Below are 18,438 nucleotides of genomic sequence, written 5' to 3' on the forward strand. Positions count from 1 at the left end.
GCACAATGGAATATTATTCAGACTTAGAAAGGAAGGAAACGTTGACACACACTTCAACATGGATGAACCTTGAAGACTCTAGCTAAGTGAAATAAGCTAGTCACAAAAGGACAAACACTATATGATTCCATTTATATGTGGGCCCTAGAGAGACAGGAAGCAAAATGGGCACTCCAGGGGCAGATAAAGGAGTAACAGAATTTGTGTTCAACGGAGACAAGAGTTTGAGTTTGAAAAGATGAAAAGGCTTCTGGAGACAGACAGTGGCAATATTGTGTGAATGTGCTAATGCCACCAGGCTGTACATTAAAAAATGGTTCAAATGGTAAATTCTGTTGTGTATATTTTAGAATAAAAAAATTTTAAAAACAAAGTTCACAGAAATCACAGCAACAAGAAAAGCAATAAAACAATGATATGTAAAAGAGCACAGGGCATGAGTGGACAACTCGCGAAAGAGGACATACGACTAACATGCAGAAAAATGTATAAGGTCAAAGCTATCAAAAATGCAAATTTAAAGCATAAGGTAAATTTTAATCCATTAAATAATAAAAAATGATACTAACGCTGACAAGAGTACAAAGAAAGCAAGCCTCTTGTTCAGTGCTGATGGCGGTCTAACATGGCACACTGTGCACAGACTAAGACAATTATTAACATCGCTGAACTCCATAATCAAACACTGCTCGTTCTTTTTAAATTAAAAAAAATACCCAAAATATAGGAAAACTGTATGCACAAAGATTGTTTCTTACAAAACCAAGAAAATATCCAAAAATAGTGGAACCGCTACGCAGGAAATACCTATTAGATAATAACATAGCTGTTAAAATGAGGGCTATGAAAACTGTAAGAAAATGAGGAGTACAATATTGAGTGTAAAAATCATTTTTAAAACGGGTAAAAAGATTAAATGAAAATATACTAAATGTCAACAGTACCTATGTTAATGTGCTAAGACTATAAAAAGTCCCATAGATATCTTCCAAATTTTCTATCTCATACTTACAATTCTACTATAATGAAGAGGGGAAATAATCTCTACATTTAGTGTTAAACTCTAAGTTATGGCTGCGGGGCAAGATCACACAAACTCCCAATATAACTTCCTAATGTATTTTATCCACAGACAGAGACTTACAGCAGCAAGATGGCAATGCCAAGCAGCAGACACAGCACATCTTGCCACAGCTTCCTCCCAGCCAGCGGCTCCCTAACGTGGATGACACTCCAGATAGGTAAAATCCAGCCAGAGTGGCTGAATCTTTGCTTTGCCGCTGTCTTCACACCTGCGAGTGACACCATTATGGCAGGCATTGTGAGATACATTTACCAACACTGCAAGTTCGTTACTGACAGACCACTGATCTATTATGGGAAATGTCAACAGGCCCAGAAAAAAAGCATTTCCCAGACTTCCCTGTGGACAGGGATGACTAAGTAAGCTCTGGCCAGTAAGACACACAAGCTGGAGTATGGTTGCCAGGAAAGCTCCTTACAAAGCTGAGGTAGACTCAAGTAGTAGACTTGCCTCCTGCCCTTAACACCCTCTTCCTTCCTGGGACATAGAGGTGATAGCTGGAGCTGCAGTAATCAACTTGTGATTATAAGGCATCCTTAGAATGAAAGCCATGTATTAAAGACACTAGAGTAGAGAGACCCTTAGCAACACCAGAGAGCTGCCATATCAGCACTGGACTCTGCTGCAAATTTATTTTATTTAAGAAAAATAAAGCCTTAACTTTTTAAAACTATTGTTTTTTATACTTCTATTACTTGCTGCCAAAAACAATTCACCATCTTTAAAGAATGCAAACCTATGTATTTCCATTTAAGGGAATATTTACAATATAATGATGTTCTCTTGGTTCTTGAATCAAAATTGGCGTTATTAAGGGCCATATCCTTATGGGTTCTGAGTACCACAATCACAAACCCTTCATCTCCCTCAACCTCCGATTTCAGCTCTATCCACCAGCACTGATGGTATAATTATTCCTTTAGGAGACAAATGTAATCAAAAGTGTCTCAAACTATTATTTATAACAAGATCTAAACTGGGGATGTCCAGTTTTTCTGGGGTTTTTCCTCTTGTTTTTAAGACTAGATAAGTGCAGCAGTGAGAAGAGGAGAAAAAGAATAATCTGGGTTTTTTTCTTTATTTTCTTTTTATTGGCATTTTCACAACATAGAGGATAATCTGTTTTGGTTTTTTTTTAACTATAGAAGCATATGACCAAAGCATCAATGAATGCAAGCTACATAAACATTTTTATTCATAACAGTGGTAAAATTATCACCTGGTATTGATTTAAAAATGAATAATTCATGACTATCATAAAACCAACCCATATTTCAGGATAAAGACAAAAAACTGAACACATGTATCTAATACTACTCCACCTCCATGCCCCTCTTTAACTACAGTAAAGAAACATTTTTTAAAATACAAATCCTCAAGGAAGAGAGAATAGGAGAGGAGGCGACAATATACTGGAAGCTGAAAAGGACGTGCAAGAGGTCACTTAGCAAATCGAAGAAAGCTGACCTCTACAATGGCTAGGTCTACACGAGTGAATGAAGCGCACGAGGCAGGTGTAACCATCCTCAAGAATTCAGGAAGGAAACTACAGTAAGTCAGGAGAGGACACAACTGTGATTCGGATGTAGGACACTGCTATGTCTAGCATTTTTAATTTCACCAGGTTCATGAAGAAAATGATTTCACACAGCTCGAACCTGAGCTTTACCTAGAGGTTTCACAAAAATCATGTATTCATACATTCATCTCTAAAATACCAAGGATGGTATGTTTTATTTTTAGTCATCAGCGTTGATTCTCCATCAACAATCAACACGTAAATGCTACCGACTCTCAACATCAACATCTGCAGCCTGGAGCCGGCTGCTCCTCGGCTTTTTTACCCATGCAGCCCAGTGACACCCTTAGACCTCAGCATGTACAAAACCAAACTGTCCTCCTTCATCTGCTCTTCCCCAAGTGAGTTTCTTCTCAAGTTTCCCATCTCAACCAATCACATTATCACCCATGCACTACCCAAACTCAAAATCTGCGTCATCCTAGATTTCTCTCTTAACCACTACCAACTCTCATCACTAGGACCCATCAGTTCTACCTCCTGTATATCTCTACTAACTATCTGTAACTTACCCCAACCAACTGTATGTGCTCCAAGAAAGCAATGGCATACAAAAGCTAGGGAGGGTACAAGCCAGAACAATGAGGTCAAATATGAGAGCAGGCGACATAACTACCTGAGTAATACAATGTCTGCCCCGGCTCCTTAATGAGTACTGGCTCCGGGAGTCTGATTTCTCTCAGGTGGCCTCAGCTTCAACATACAGGGACTGGGAGCAGAGTCCTGGGCCGAGGGCAACCTAATAAACAATGTGTGTTCCCAGGCACCTAACGGTACTCCTAAACGGAAGTCACCACCCAGCATCCCTGCACTGTACTCCTAAACGGAAGTCACCACCCCAGCTTCCTTGCACTGTACTCCTAAACGGAAGTCACCACCCAGCATCCCTGCACTGTAATCCTAAACGGAAGTCACCACCCTAGCTTCACCGCACTGTACTCCTAAACGGAAGTCACCACCCCAGCTTCCCTGCACTGTACTCCTAAACGGAAGTCACCACCCCAGCTTCACCACACTGTACTCCTAAATGGAAGTCACCACCCAGCATCCCTGCACTGTACTCCTAAACGGAAGTCACCACCCCAGCTTCCTTGCACTGTACTCCTAAACGGAAGTCACCACCCCAGCTGCACCGCACTGTACTCCTAAACGGAAGTCACCACCCAACATCCCTGCACTGTAATCCTAAACGGAAGTCACCACCCCAGCTGCACCGCACTGTACTCCTAAACGGAAGTCACCACCCCAGCTGCACCGCACTGTACTCCTAAACGGAAGTCACCACCCCAGCTTCCCTGCACTGTAATCCTAAACGGAAGTCACCACCCCAGCTGGTACAGAAGAAAGTTCCTTCACGCTGAAAGAATATCCATTTCCTTCCACTGATTAAGAGCTGTATAAACGGGCCCTTCCTGAGGGATTTTTTTCTTTTTTTTTTTTTTTTTTTGGAGACAGAAACTTGCTCTGTCTCCAGGTTGAAGTGCAGTGGCGCAATCTCAGCTCACGGCAACCTCCGACTCCCTTCCTGAGGGACTTTCCTGGGTGGTTCTGACTATACATGTTCCCTTATATAATTTTAAGAACCTCGAAAAAGAACTCCCCTATGCCCTCCTTGGAGCACCCGTCACCTCACACAGGGTCCTCTTCAAGACTGTGTGCCAGCGGTGTCTGCTCATGAAGTCTCCCTAGAACAGAAAACTGGCCAGCGGCTCACTGTCTACACCGTGCCAAGGCTTCCTGACCTCCTCTCTCCAACTCCCCTACTCTCATCACCCTAACATAGTCAGTCCTCAGAGTCACCACGCCCTCTTACTGCTGGTTGTCTGCATGTGCTAGTTGTTTGCTCTTGCAGGATTTATATTCAAAAAGTTTGAAAATCCCTTCTGAAGTTCTAATTCAATTTCCACTCGAGAGCCCTGCATCTCTTTGAAATCTCGAGTCCATCCTGAGCTCTGGGCAATGCAGTACTGGGGAAGAATGGAGTTCCCAGATGCTGTCTACTCAGTCCACATAACCAGTGTAACCTGAGTCTCTGCACCGCCATGAAAACAGGGGCCAGAAGCTCATTCTCTCTGCAGATTCAAACTGAGCGCAGCCGTCAGAAAGGGTAATTCTGTGAGCTCCTAGGGGACCATCATTTGGGCCTCTTACGACTCTCTTAAGCCAAGAAGCCTTTACCTGACGTGCCAGTTCAGTTAACGTCTTCAATTCACCTTGATGGCTTAGCCTTAAATCTTTCCTACCTGGTTCACGCCCCTTTAACTGTTCCATCAACGCACAGTTAAGGACACAGACCTGAAGGAGATTACCATTCTTATCACTTCCTCAACCACATCACGCAACAAAATGTCTTGCAGAATTCAAAGCACAGCATATGTAATACAATATTTTCTTATTTTTTTAATAATAAACAATTGGCTTTGCACATTCATTGCAGGTACCCATTTTTAGCAAATGGCCTTTTCCATGTTCACACCAAACCCTTCCAATTCCATCCTGGCAAGTGGTTACATTTTACTATATTATATATGCCAGCTAAATAAAAAAAAAAAAAAAATTTCCTCTTTAATAAAAATGTCCTGTGCACTGTGTCCTGGTGGTCCATATTTGCACCACATGCCTAAGATTAGATGTCCCTCTAAGTAAAGCAAGAAGAACTCCTGGCACAGCAAGCTGAAGTAGACAGAAGGAAGCAGCTGGGCTCACTGCCTTCTCCTAAAATCCTCTCCAACAGGTAGTTTATGTGATATGCTAGAGAAGGAAAAATGCCAAATCTGACAGGTGGGAATCTGTGATTTGTTTTGGCTGCAAAGACAAAGGCACTCACACACAGTCAGTTTCTTGGCTCCATGTGTTCCACATAAACCACTGGGAGCCAGGCATGGTGGCTCATGCCTGCAATCTCAACACTTTGGGAGGCTGAAATGAGAGGATCACTTAAGCCCAGGAGTTTGAGGCCAGCCTGGGCAACACAGCAAGACCCCATCTCCACAAAAATTTTTTAAAACTTAGCCAGGCTAATGGCTTCTATCTGTGGTACCAGCTACTTAAGAGGGTGAGGTGGGAGGATCAATTGAGCCCAGAGTCCAAGCCTGCAGCAAGCTAGAACTGTGCCACTGAACTCCAGCCTGGACAAGACAGCAAGATCCCATTTCTAGAAAAATAAAATACAAAGTAAAACAGTAAAATAAAATAAACCAGTGTGGATGTACAGAGCGAAAACACAGTGGCCTGTGAAATGCAGTAGCCATACTTGGCAATTTCAGTTGTGAAGACACAGCCAGGGAAAAAAGATCAAAGACTGGCTTTAATATACATTGAATATATATTGGTTATAGAGTTACTCCATAATTAACAGTTATTCCATTAACTATCAGCCTCATAGTTAAAATATTTCTTATACCAGATAATTCTTTCTTTTTTTTTTTTTTTTTTTTTTGAGACGGAGTTTTGCTCTTGTTACCCAGGCTGGAGTGCAATGGCGCGATCTCGGCTCACCGCAACCTCCGCCTCCCAGGTTCAGGCCATTCTCCTGCCTCAGCCTCCTGAGTAGCTGGGATTACAGGCACGCGCCACCATGCCCAGCTAATTTTTTGTATTTTTAGTAGAGACGGGGTTTCACCATGTTGACCGGGATGGTCTCGATCTCTCGACCTCGTGATCCACCCGCCTCAGCCTCCCAAAGTGCTGGGATTACAGGCTTGAGCCACCGCGCCCGGCTATACCAGATAATTCTTAAAAACACTTCATGTTCTAACATTAGAAAGAATTTTATAATTCAATCTGGGACCATTTGACAATGTACTTGTAAGAAGAAAAAGCCCAAACCTAGATTATGTAGGTTTACTATCCAGCTTATGTTACATGAAACTGCTCTCCATAAAGCAAGCATTCTGTACATGCAATTAATTTTAACTTGAAAAAAACATCTCATGGAAGAAAACATGTAACGTTGAGTAGAACCATCAGAGAACCAAAAGGTATTTCTTCTCGTTTATCTGTGATCTTTTATTTCATTTGAACAAAATCAATTAAGTATCATAATTAGGGCCCAGAACTCAGTTCGGTTTTATTTAACAGTAACATTTAAACCCTAAAAAAAAATAACATCTTGACCTGCTTCCTCTGCTGTAAGTGGCAATAATTATAATCATCTTGCCATGTCTCAAGGAAACGGAAGTAGGCAGTTGGTTTACCCAAATCCATTCCTCCTTCTATTGTCCTTGCTTTTGGAGGCCTGTTTAGTTCCTTACCCTCCTCCAGGGTTCAGGTCATCAGACATGTTCTCCCCATCCCCTGCTCCAAGGAGAAAGTCTTGATGAATCTAAGCCAAAGTAATTTCATTCCTCTTGCTCTAACCAGGTTAGGCATAGGCAGATGGGGAAAATCTGCTGGGAAGGTTTCTGGGAAGTGACGTGCAAGGAAAACCTTCTACCTCTGTATGGAAATATCCAAAGAGGTGATCTAGGAATTAAGTGGCCACCCTGGGGCCGAGGGGAACAAATAGAAGAGTTCAAGCTAATGCCCTAGGCTGCATGCCCAGTTCCATTGCTGAGCTGCTAAAATAACCAGCCCTGGAACTGCCTCACCTTGGCTTTCTGTTTGGTGAGATAACAAGCCCCTTTTTGTTCTGAACAATTTTTTTTTTTTTTTTTTTTGAGACAGAGTCTCTCTCTGTCACCCAGGCTAGAATGCAGTGGCACAATCTCGGCTCACTGCAACCTCTGCCTGACGGGTTCAAACGATTCTCTGCCTCAGCCTCCCAAGTAGCTAGGATTACAGGCGCCCGCACCACATCCAGCTAATTTTTGTATTTTCAGTAGAGATGGGGTTTCACCATAGTGGCCAGGCTGGTCTCGAACCCCTGACCTCGAGATCCGCCCACCTCAGACTCCCAAAGTGCTGGAATTACAGGCATGAGCCACCGCGCCCAACCTGTTCTGAACATTTTTATTGAGCTTTCCACTATTTTCAAAAAAGCAGCCTGATTCATGCACATATCTTTAGAAGGAATTTAAAACACCCTAGAAAAGAATAATCTTCAGTTTAAAATCTAAGCAATTTGGAATTTACCGGAATATGTTCCTTTTAGTTCCAGTTACTCACCATTAAAAAATAATGGTCCTCAGGTTCAGCTCGAAGATATTTAAAAACCACTTGCTCCATGAACCTTTCCATAAGATCCCAGTCTTCAATGATTCCATGTCTTATTGGCCACTGGAGGATGAGAAACCAGAGTTGTCAAGCCTCAGTTCATGACAATAAGAGCAACTGTTTAACAGTGGTTCAGAAGAAACTGCAATATTACAGAATAAAGGTCTCCTTTTTGTTGCGGTTTTTGTTAATTCTTGTAAAGAAATGACAGCATTAAAAAAAAAAAAAAGATTAAGTTACATTATTGCTCATATTCTCCTCCACTCATTTCTACAAACAAAGAATCAGGCTCACGCCTCTAATCCAACACTGTGGGAAGTCAAGGCAGGAGTATCACTTAAGCCCAGGAGTTCGAGAACAGCCTGAGCAACATGGCAAGACCCTGACTCTACAAAAAATTACAAGATTAGCCAACCATGGTGGTACGTGCCTGTTGTCCCATCTACTTGGGAAGTTGAGGTGAGAGGCTGAGGCTACAGCAAGCCAAGATGGCACCACAGCACTCCAGCCTGGGTGACAAAGTAAGACCTATCACTAAAATAACAACAACAACAACGAAAATGAGAAACAGAAAACTGCAGCTACTGGATCTGGAGCTTAAAAAAAAAAAAAAATGTCTGACAAGTTAGTCAACCTGCAATTTTCCAGAGGAGGGGATCTTGCTTTCATGTGTGACCTGGTGTTTCCTGATTCATGCAGCCTGATTCATGCACATACCTTTAGAAGGAATTTAAAACACCCTAGAAAAGAATTCTGCATTCCAGGGATCTGTTAATTCCCTTCATTCTCCAATCAAAAATACCCCTCTTCCAAAACAACCACCAGCACCACCTCTATTCAAACATAAGAATATAAACACATTCCAGCTGGGCACAGTGGCTCACACCTGTAATCCCAGCACTTTGGGAGGCCAAGGTGGGTGGATCACAAGGTCAAGAGGTCGAGATCAACCGGGGCAACATGGTGAAATCCCGTCTCTACTAAAAATACAAAAATTAGCTGGGTGTGGTGGTGTGTGCCTGTAATCCCAGCTACTCAGGAGGCTGAGGCAGCAGAATCACTTGAACCAGGAAGTCGGAGTTGCAGTGAGCTGAGAATACGCCACTGTACTGCACTCCAACCTGGCGACAGAGACTCCAACTCAAAAAAAAAAAGAACATAAACACATTCTACAACTCACAAACGCAACTTCTAGATGACTATTTTGCATTACTCATCCTGCTGCTCTACACGTAGAGAAGCAAATTCCTGTCCAAAGTTTACCTTTGTAGCATATGTAGGTTTATCGATGGCTTCATCTCCTATGAAAAAGTCAAGGTCATCAACTCCCCTCAACACTCTCCTTTGGGCTTGGTCAACTACCTTTGCTGACTCTCTGATGGCAATACCTTAAAAAAAAAAAAAAAAAAAACCACAGATTTCTATCACTACCCATATCTATTTAAATGATCAAAAGGGATAACATCCCTACATACATACGAGTAAATTTCCACTGTTAGGGTTCCATGTGGAGTCAAGGGTGCTCACAGAAATGACAATGTCAACAAGCACATAAAATAATACAGAAACTAATACAGAAACAGGCTGTTCTATTCTGGTATGATTTTCAGAATGTACAAAAAAACTAAGCTGCTCTGCTTTTATGTTGACAGAAGCTACATTACTAAATTTCTCAGTTTTATCTGGAAAAATCCCTCAAGATTGTAAGTGAAATGTCTATACATCAGTAGCTTCCAAATTTAAAATACAATATAGAAGGGGAGGAAATTCTGTATGATACAGAAGAGGAGAATAAACTGAAAAATAATGTCTACAATAAAACTCTACATCACATAGCCTTCAAATGTATTTTTAGTTTTGTTACGGGGAGGTGGGAAAAGCCGCGACTTCCCATTAAAAGGATAAATTAGAATGTTATTGGTTAATATCTGTAACCCAAAAAAAGGACCATAATCAAGTAACTATTATATTAAAATTCCAAATATTAATGACTTCATAATACATTATTTTAATGATCTTAACCTTAAATATTTGAGGATACATTTAATAGTAAATAATCATATTAAACTGCATTCCAGAATTTAACATCTAATGAAATGTGGAAGGCATCACAAAGATTCCATTTTCCACTTAAATTCCTAACCCCTGGTCACACTCTGAGCTCTTCCAAGAGCGTATTTTCATCTATCAGGTCTCTACATAAACACCATCTCATCCCTTGAAGGCTTCCTTGTCAACCTGTAGTTCTGCACATGTGTTTGATGCTTACACTGGCCCTTCTATACTTACATTATGGCATTTTTCAGGATGAATTACGATTGTTAAAGATTAGTCTACCAAACTAGACTGTAGATCCCTTGCAGTCAGATAACATACATCTTTTACTGTTTCTCCAGTGGGAGGCTCAGATGTCATTAATAATAATAATTGACATTTACTGAACACTGCTAACTGTTTCCTTTTGCACACTATTTTATTTAAGCCTCATAGTAGCTTTTGAGAAAGGTACTATTATCTGCATTTTACAGAAATGGAGGCCTAACAATATATCAAGGTCACACAGCTTCTAGGAGACACAGATAGGATTTGCACCTAAGCAGGTTCCTATTAGAATAGGCATTAGAGAAACATTTGTTAAATTAACATACTACTCCACTAAAATATTCATTGTGAGTTTGAGAAATGGTAAAACTATACCTAAATAATTCTAACATAAACCTAATTCCATAAATATACTAATGACATCTCACTATCTTTAATGTATTTCTGATGAAAGAACAGCTCTCTAGCTATACATATGTAAGTGCTAGATAAAATTTCTCTGAATTAAAACATCAAAATATTTGTGACTTACTACTTAAAGTGATATATAGAATAAGTATGTTTCTTACCAAAATACCAATGGCATACTTCACAGAAATAGAAAAAATAAACCTATGTTCACACACACACACACAAAGTATACTTCTTTTAACTACTTTACAGGAAGCAGCTGTATCCATGCAAGAGCATAAAAGTATATAGGGCTTTTATTTCAAATATTTTGTCTATACCTATGGAAACCAAGATGTGGCCCAATCAGTTCTTATGAACACAATGAAGAAATGTGTCTAAATAATCTATGTTCCCCAAGCTATCTCTAATACACCACAACATACCACAGTCCCCCACCTCTACCACGACCCAGCAGTAACACGGAGCTCCTCCCCAAGTGAGGGCCAACAAAGGCCAATAGGAGAACCCGAACTCTGATCCCCAAACTGGCAATAATGAAGTGGTATCCCCATTCCCCTGCTGAAGCAGTGTAAGAAAAGACTTGCTAAAACACAAAATTAAAATAAGAAGTTCTTAATCTAATATCCAGAGTATGTAGGTTTCCATTTTAAAACTCTCACCACAGCAAAAACCAGTAACACCTCAACTGAAAAGAGAAAAGACAATGAATAGACAATGCCACCGAGATGACAGAGACATACAATTATCAAACAAGGATTTAAGGAGCCATCATAAAATGCCTCAATGAGCAATCTCAAATACTCTTGACTCCTTCCTGCTGTAATCAGTGACCAGGTTGGTATTGCCACATATTCTTGCCTCCCCTTTCTTCCCTTCACCACTTGCTTTTGATTAATTATGTTATTAAACTTATTCCAATGTTAACATTTTAACTATATGTTTACTAATGCCTCTGATACTTTGTCAGTTTTAAAAAACACCTTTTGATTCCACTGTAAGAGGCAAGTGTCTTTATACTCTCTCCTTTCCTTGTACACTGCTCAAATTGATATTATTTTTTTCTGTTAAAATTTATAACATTTACATTCTGTTCTGTAATTCCCAGAAAAGGAAAGTCTTTTATTTTTTTGAGACCGAGTCTCACTCCGTTGCCCAGGCTGGAGTGCAGTGGTGCTATTATCAGCTCGTTGCAACCTCCGCCTCTTGGGTTCAAGCAGTTCTCCTGCCTCAGCCTCCCGAGTAGCTAAGACTACAGGTGCGCACCACCATGCCCAGCTAGGAACAAATGGAAAATAAAAGGAAGTCTCAGCTAGGAAATGCAAAGACACAGCAAAGAAACAAGATATAAAGACAAAACCATATTTAAAAATTGCAATAACCAAAATAAAAATCTCAAGAGACACCCTCAACAAAAGAAAAGGACACAGGAAAGAAACACTGAACTTGAAAGAGTAACAAATTACCCAGTCCTAACAAAAGAGAGAAAATAGACTGGAAAAGCCAGCGCAGCGGCTCACGCATGTAATCTCAGCTCTTTGGGAGGCCAAGGTGGGCAATCACCTGAGGTCGGGAGTTCAAGACCAGCCTGACCACTATGGAGAAACCCCATCGCCACTAAAAATACAAAATTAGCCGATTGTGGTGGCGCATGCCTATAATCCCAGCTACTTGAGAGGCTGAGGCAGGAAAATCACTTGAACCCGGGAGGCAGAGGTTGTGGTGAGCCGAGTTCATGCCACTGCACTCCAGCCTGGGCAACAAGAGTATAAAACTCTATCTCAGAAATAAAAAACAGACTGAAGGAAAAAAAAAAAAAAAAAAAAACAGAGCCCAGAGTCTCAAGGATATCGAGGATATACAAGAAAAGATTTAGCATTCATGGGCCAGGCATGGTGGCTCATGCCTGTAATCCCAGCACTCTGGGAGGCTGAGGCGGGCAGAGCACAAGGTCAGGAGTTTGAGACCAGCCTGTCCAACATAGTGAAACCCAGTCTCTACTAAAAATACAAAAAAAAAATTAGCCAGGCATGGTAGCTGATGCCTGTAATCCCAGCTACTCAGGAGGCTGAGGCAGGAGAATCGCTTGAACCTGGGAGGCAGAAGTTGCAGTGAGCCAAGATTGCACCACTGCACTCCAGCCTGGGTGACAGAGCAAGACTCTGACATACATACATACATAGATACATACATACATACATAAGCATTCATGGATTACAAGTTCCAGAAGGAAAAGAGAAAGAAGAAAAGCAGGCAAAACCAGAAAGTATGCAAAGAAATAATGCCTAAAACTGCCAAATGTGGCAAGAAAAAAAAGGGGGGAAGAAAAAAATAATAAAGAAACCAACAGATTCAATACTGAAAAAACCGCAAATAAGACAGCAAAAAAAAAAAAAAATCCAAAACATATTATACTCAAACTTCTAAAAACTAAAGTTAAAAAAAAGATCACCTTCCAAGGACATTTCTCATCAGAAATCATGGCACAAAAAAAAAAAGGGAGGTAGCATGACAGTTTTGTGCTAAAACAACTGTCCATCCAGAATTCTACGTTCAGCAAAAATACCCCCTGAGAATAAAGAGCAAATCAAGACTTTCAGTTGAAAGAAAACTAATAGAATTTGTAACCAGCATACCTACTTTGAAAGAATGGCTTGGGATAGTAAGGCAGTTCAGATTCTTTTAATCAAGAAAAAAATAAATAAATATTTAAAAGAATGGCTAAAGGAAGTTTTCTAAAGATAAATGATAAAAGAAGGAATCTGGGTATATCAACAATAAAGAAAGAACAATGGAAAGAGCAAAAATGTGGATAATTATTATTTTCCTTTTCCTCTTGAGTTTTCTAAATTATGTCCGGCAGTTAAAGCAAAAATTATAACTGATGTAAATCTACTGAGATTCAATATACATCAAGGACAGATTTAAGACAATTATATTAGAAATGGGGAGCTGGGGCCGGTGGCTCATGCCTGTAATCCCAGGACTTTGGGAGGCTGAGGCGGGGGGATCACCTGACATCAGGAGTTAGCAACAGCCTGGCCAACATGGTGAAACCCCTGTCTCTACCAAAATCACAAAAATCAGCCAGGTGTGGTGGTGCACCCGTGTAATCCCAGCTTCTTGGGAGGCTGAGGTAGGAGAATCTCTTGAACCCAGGAGGCAGAAAGTGCAGTCAGCCAAGATCCCAACCCAGCCTGGGTGACAGAGTAAGACTCCGTCAGAAAGGAAGGGAAGAAAGAGGAAAGAAAGAAAAGAAAGGAAAGAAAGAAAGAAAAGAAAAGAAAGAAAGAAAAAGGAAGGAAGGAAGGAAGGAAAGAAAAGAAAGAAAGAAAGAAAGAGAAGGAAGGAAGGAAGGAAGGAAAAAAAAAAAGTGGAGGGTAAAGGTACCTACAGGGAGGCAGGGTTTCTACATTTTATTCCAACTGGTAAACTGTTGATTCCAGTAGACCAAGAAAAAAATATATGTATATGTATATAATTTTTAATAATATATAATGTAATAACTAGAACAATCACTTGAAAAATTATACGTAGAGATGTACTCAAAAACACGACAGGGCCAGGTGCAGTGGCTTGTGTGTCTAATTCCAGCACTTAGGGAGGCCAAGGTGGGAGGATCACGAGGTCAGGAGATCAAGGCCATCCTGGCTAACACAGTGAAACTCTGTCTCCACTAAAAATCAAAAAATTAGCTGGGTGTGGTGGCACATGCCTTAGTCCCAGCTACTCAGGAGGCTGAGGCAGGAGAATCACTTGAACCTGGGAGGCAGAAGTTGCAGTGGGCCAAGATCACGCCACTGCACTCCAGGCTGGGTGACACAGAAAGATTCCACCTCAAAAATAAAAATAAAAACACAATAGACAGGCCATACACAGTGCCTCATACCTGTAATCTCAGCACTTTGGGAGGCCAAGGTGGGCAAATCACCTGAGGTCAGGAGTTCCGAGACCAGCCTAGCCAACATGGCAAAACCCTGTCTCTACTAAAATATTTACATATATATATAGATATAGATATATAGATATATATGCAATTCTAAATATATAATTTCTATAAATTATATATTTACATATATAAATTATATCTATATATTATATAATTTATATATATAAATTAGCTGGGGATGGTGGCACATGCCTGTAATCCCAGCTACTTGGGAGGCTGAGGTACAAGAATAGCTTTAACCTGGAAGGCAAGAGGTTGCAAGGAACTGAGATGGTGCCACTGCACTGCAGCCTGGGTGACAGAGCAAAACTCTGTCTCAAACAAAAAAACTACAGATAAATCGAAATGCAATTCTAAAACAAATGTACAAATAACCCATAAAAGTTAGGCAAGACAAAACAGAAAAATAAACAAAAGGAATAAAAAGAAAAGCACTAATCAATAATTACAATAAATGTAAATGGTCTAAACATACCAATTAAAAATAGATACTGAGCGAGTACATTAAAAAAATACCTGAATTCTGCTATCTACAAGAAACTCTCTTCAAATGATATCAATAGGCTGAAAGCAGAAAGATGAAAAAAGATATTCCATGCAAACACTAATCAAAAGAAAGCGCAAGCAGCTATACTGCTATAAGAAAACATAGTCTTTCCAGCAAAGAAAATTACCACTTATAGACAGGGACATTACATATGATAAAGAGTCAATCCATCAAGAAGACAAAAGAAATCCTAAATGGGTATGCACCAAAAAAACAGAGCTGCAAAATATGTGAAGCAAAAACTGATGGGAAAAAAAAAATACACAAATCCACAATTATAATTGTAAACTTCAATGCCTCTCTCTCAATTGATAGAACAAGTATACAGAAAATAAACAAGAATATCAAAGAATTCAACAATGCCATCAACCTACAGGATCTAACATTTTATAGGACACTCTGCCAAACAAGAAGAGAAAGCACATTGCTTTCAAGTGCCCATGCAGCTTATACCAAAATAAACCTTATGTTGGACCATAAAACAAACCTCAACAAATGTAAAAGAATTTAAGTCATACAGAGTATATTTTCTGACTACAATAAAATTAACCAGAAACAGTAACAAAAAGATAATGAGAAATCTCCTACACACTTGGAAATTTTAAAACACAGTTGTAAGAATCCACAGTCAAAGAGGAAGCTTCAGAGAAACTAAAAAAATACATAAGATGAAATGAAAATATAACATTAAAATTGGGGGGAATGACACAGCTAACACAGTGCTAATAAGGAAAATTTTAGCATTAAATGCTTATATGAGAAAAGAAGAGTCTCAAACTAATAATCTAGAAAAAAAAAAAGCAAAATAAACCCAAGGCAAGCAAAAGGAATGAAATAATGAAGATAACAGCAAAAATCAATGACATTTAAAACAGGAAATTTGAGAAAAATCAATGAATCAAAAAGCTGGCTCATCAAAATTAAAAATTTTCACTTTGTGAAAAACTATGTGAAGGTAAAAAACCAAGGTACAGACTGGAAGAAATTTTTTTTTTTTTTGAGACGGAGTTTCGCTCTTGTTGCCCAGGCTGGAGTGCAATGGCGTGATCTCGGCTCACCGCACCTCCGACTCCTGGGTTCAGGCAATTCTCCTGCCTCAGCCTCCTGAGTAGCTGGGATTACAGGCACGCGCCACCATGCCCAGCTAATTTTTTGTATTTTTAGTAGAGACGGGGTTTCACCATGTTGACCAGGATGGTCTCGATCTCTCGACCTCGTGATCCACCCGCCTCGGCCTCCCAAAGTGCTGGGATTACAGGCTTGAGCCACCGCGCCCGGCCGGAAGAAATTATTTTAAACTACATATTGGACCAGTGAACGTATTATCTAGTGTACATAAACAACACAGTGAGATATCATATCTACAAAATTTTAAAAATTTAAAAATTAGCCAGGTGTGGTGGCATACATCTGTAGTCTCAGCTACTCAGGAGGCTGAGGCAAGAGGATCACTTGAGCCCAGGAGTTCAAGGCCATAGTGGGCTGCAATTACACCACCGCAGTCCAGCCTAGAAAGAGAGAGATCCTCTTTCTAACAAATATAAATTTTAAAACAAAATTAAGCCGGGCGCGGTGGCTCAAGCCTGTAATCCCAGCACTTTGGGAGGCTGAGGCGGGTGGATCACGAGGTCGAGAGATCAAGACCATTCTGGTCAACATGGTGAAACCCCGTCTCTACTAAAAATACAAAAAATTAGCTGGGCATGGTGGCACGTGCCTGTAATCCCAGCTACTCAGGAGGCTGAGGCTGGAGAATTGCCTGAGCCCAGGAGGCGGAGGTTGCGGTGAGCCGAGATCGTGCCATTGCACTCCAGCCTGGGTAACAAGAGCGAAACTCCGTCTCAAAAAAAAAAAAAAAAAAATTAAAAATAAAGAATTCTCAAAACACAACAGTAAGAATATAAATAGTCAAATTTAAAAATGAACAAAATACATGAAAAGGCATTTCAAGGAAGATGACATTCAGGTGGCAAACAAGCACGTGAAAAGATGTTCAACATCACTAGCCATGAGGGAAATGAAAATGATGAGAAATCATTACATTTACTTGATCAGCTAAAGTAAAAAATAGTGGCCTGGCACGGTGGTTCACACTGGTAATCCCAGCACTTTGGAAGGCCAGACGGGTGGATCACTTGGTATCAGGAGTTCGAGACCAGCCTGGCCAACATGGTGATACCCTATCTCTATTAAAAATACAAAAATTAGCCGGGCGCGGTGGCTCAAGCCTGTAATCCCAGCACTTTGGGAGGCTGAGGTGGGTGGATCACGAGGTCGAGAGATAGAGACCATCCTGGTCAACATGGTGAAACCACGTCTCTACTAAAAATACAAAAAACTAGCTGGGCGTGGTGGCGCGTGCCTGTGATCCCAGCTACTCAGGAGGCTGAGGCAGGAGAATTGCCTGAGCCCAGGAGGCGGAGGTTGCGGTGAGCCGAGATCACGCCATTGTACTCCAGCCTGCGTAACAAGAGCGAAACTCCGTCTCAAAAAAAAAAAAAAAAAAAAAAAAAATACAAAAATTAGCCAGGCATGGTGGTGAGCACCTGTAATCCCAGTTACTCAGGAGGCTACGGCAGGAGAATGACTTGAACCCAGGAAACAGAGGTCTCAGTGATCCAAGATGGCGCCGCTGCAGTCCAGCCTGGCAACAGAGCAAGACTTGTCTAAAAAAAAAAAAAAATTAGATGGGCAAGGTGGTGCTTGCCTGTAGTCCCAGCTACTTGGGAAGCTGAAGCAAGAGAATTACTTGGAACCTGGAGGAAGAGGTTGCAATAAGCCTGGATCACATCACTGCACTCCAGACTTGTCTTAAAAAAAAAAAAAAAAATTAGATGGGCATGGTGGTGCATGCCTGTAGTCCCAGCTTCTTGGGAAGCTGAAGCAGGAGAATCACTTGGAACCTGGAGGAAGAGGTTGGAATGAGCCCAGATCACACCATTGCACTCCAGCCTAGGTGACAGAGCAAGACTCTGTCTCTCAAAAAGTAAAAAAAAGGGATCTACTGTACAAGGAGTACTATGTTTGCTGAATAGTATTCAGTGTATGATGTACCACCATCTGTTTAAATATTAATATACTGAGGAACATACATTATGGAGATAATAAAATTATAGAGATAGAAACTGAGTAGTGGTTAAGAATAGTGGAGGGAGAGGAGTAAGTGTTATTATATAGGAATAGCACCACAGAGATCTTGGTAGTGAGAAAATAATTCTGTAACTTAATTACAGTGGTAGTTCAAAGAATCTACAGGTCGAATTACAAAAACATAGACCTATACACACACAGTGTACCAAAGTCTGTTTCCTGGGGCGGTCTGTTTTTGTTTTTTAGAGACAGGGTCTCACTTCTGGTTGTAATACTGCACTACAATTTGTAAGATGTAACCT

General features: G+C 40.6%; 1 protein-coding gene across 6 annotated transcripts in view; it reads right to left on the reverse strand.

Moving 5' to 3' along the window:
- Nucleotides 1–18,438, reverse strand: part of ACTR3B (actin related protein 3B) — a 103,940-nt gene that overhangs the window by 52,292 nt on the left and 33,210 nt on the right. For 4 of the 6 annotated variants that reach the window (XM_074378866.1, XM_039472908.2, XM_074378869.1 and 1 more), the window contains 2 exons: nucleotides 9,081–9,205; nucleotides 7,770–7,880 (listed from right to left, as the gene is read on the reverse strand). In XM_074378866.1, the coding sequence (XP_074234967.1) occupies nucleotides 7,770–7,880; nucleotides 9,081–9,205 (236 nt within the window). The remainder of the gene's footprint in view (nucleotides 1–7,769; nucleotides 7,881–9,080; nucleotides 9,206–18,438) is intronic. The other 2 variants (XM_074378870.1, XM_074378872.1) reach the window with 1 other exon arrangement.

This window comes from Saimiri boliviensis, chromosome 10 (assembly GCF_048565385.1).
Source record: "Saimiri boliviensis isolate mSaiBol1 chromosome 10, mSaiBol1.pri, whole genome shotgun sequence".
Taxonomy (NCBI): domain Eukaryota; kingdom Metazoa; phylum Chordata; class Mammalia; order Primates; family Cebidae; genus Saimiri; species Saimiri boliviensis.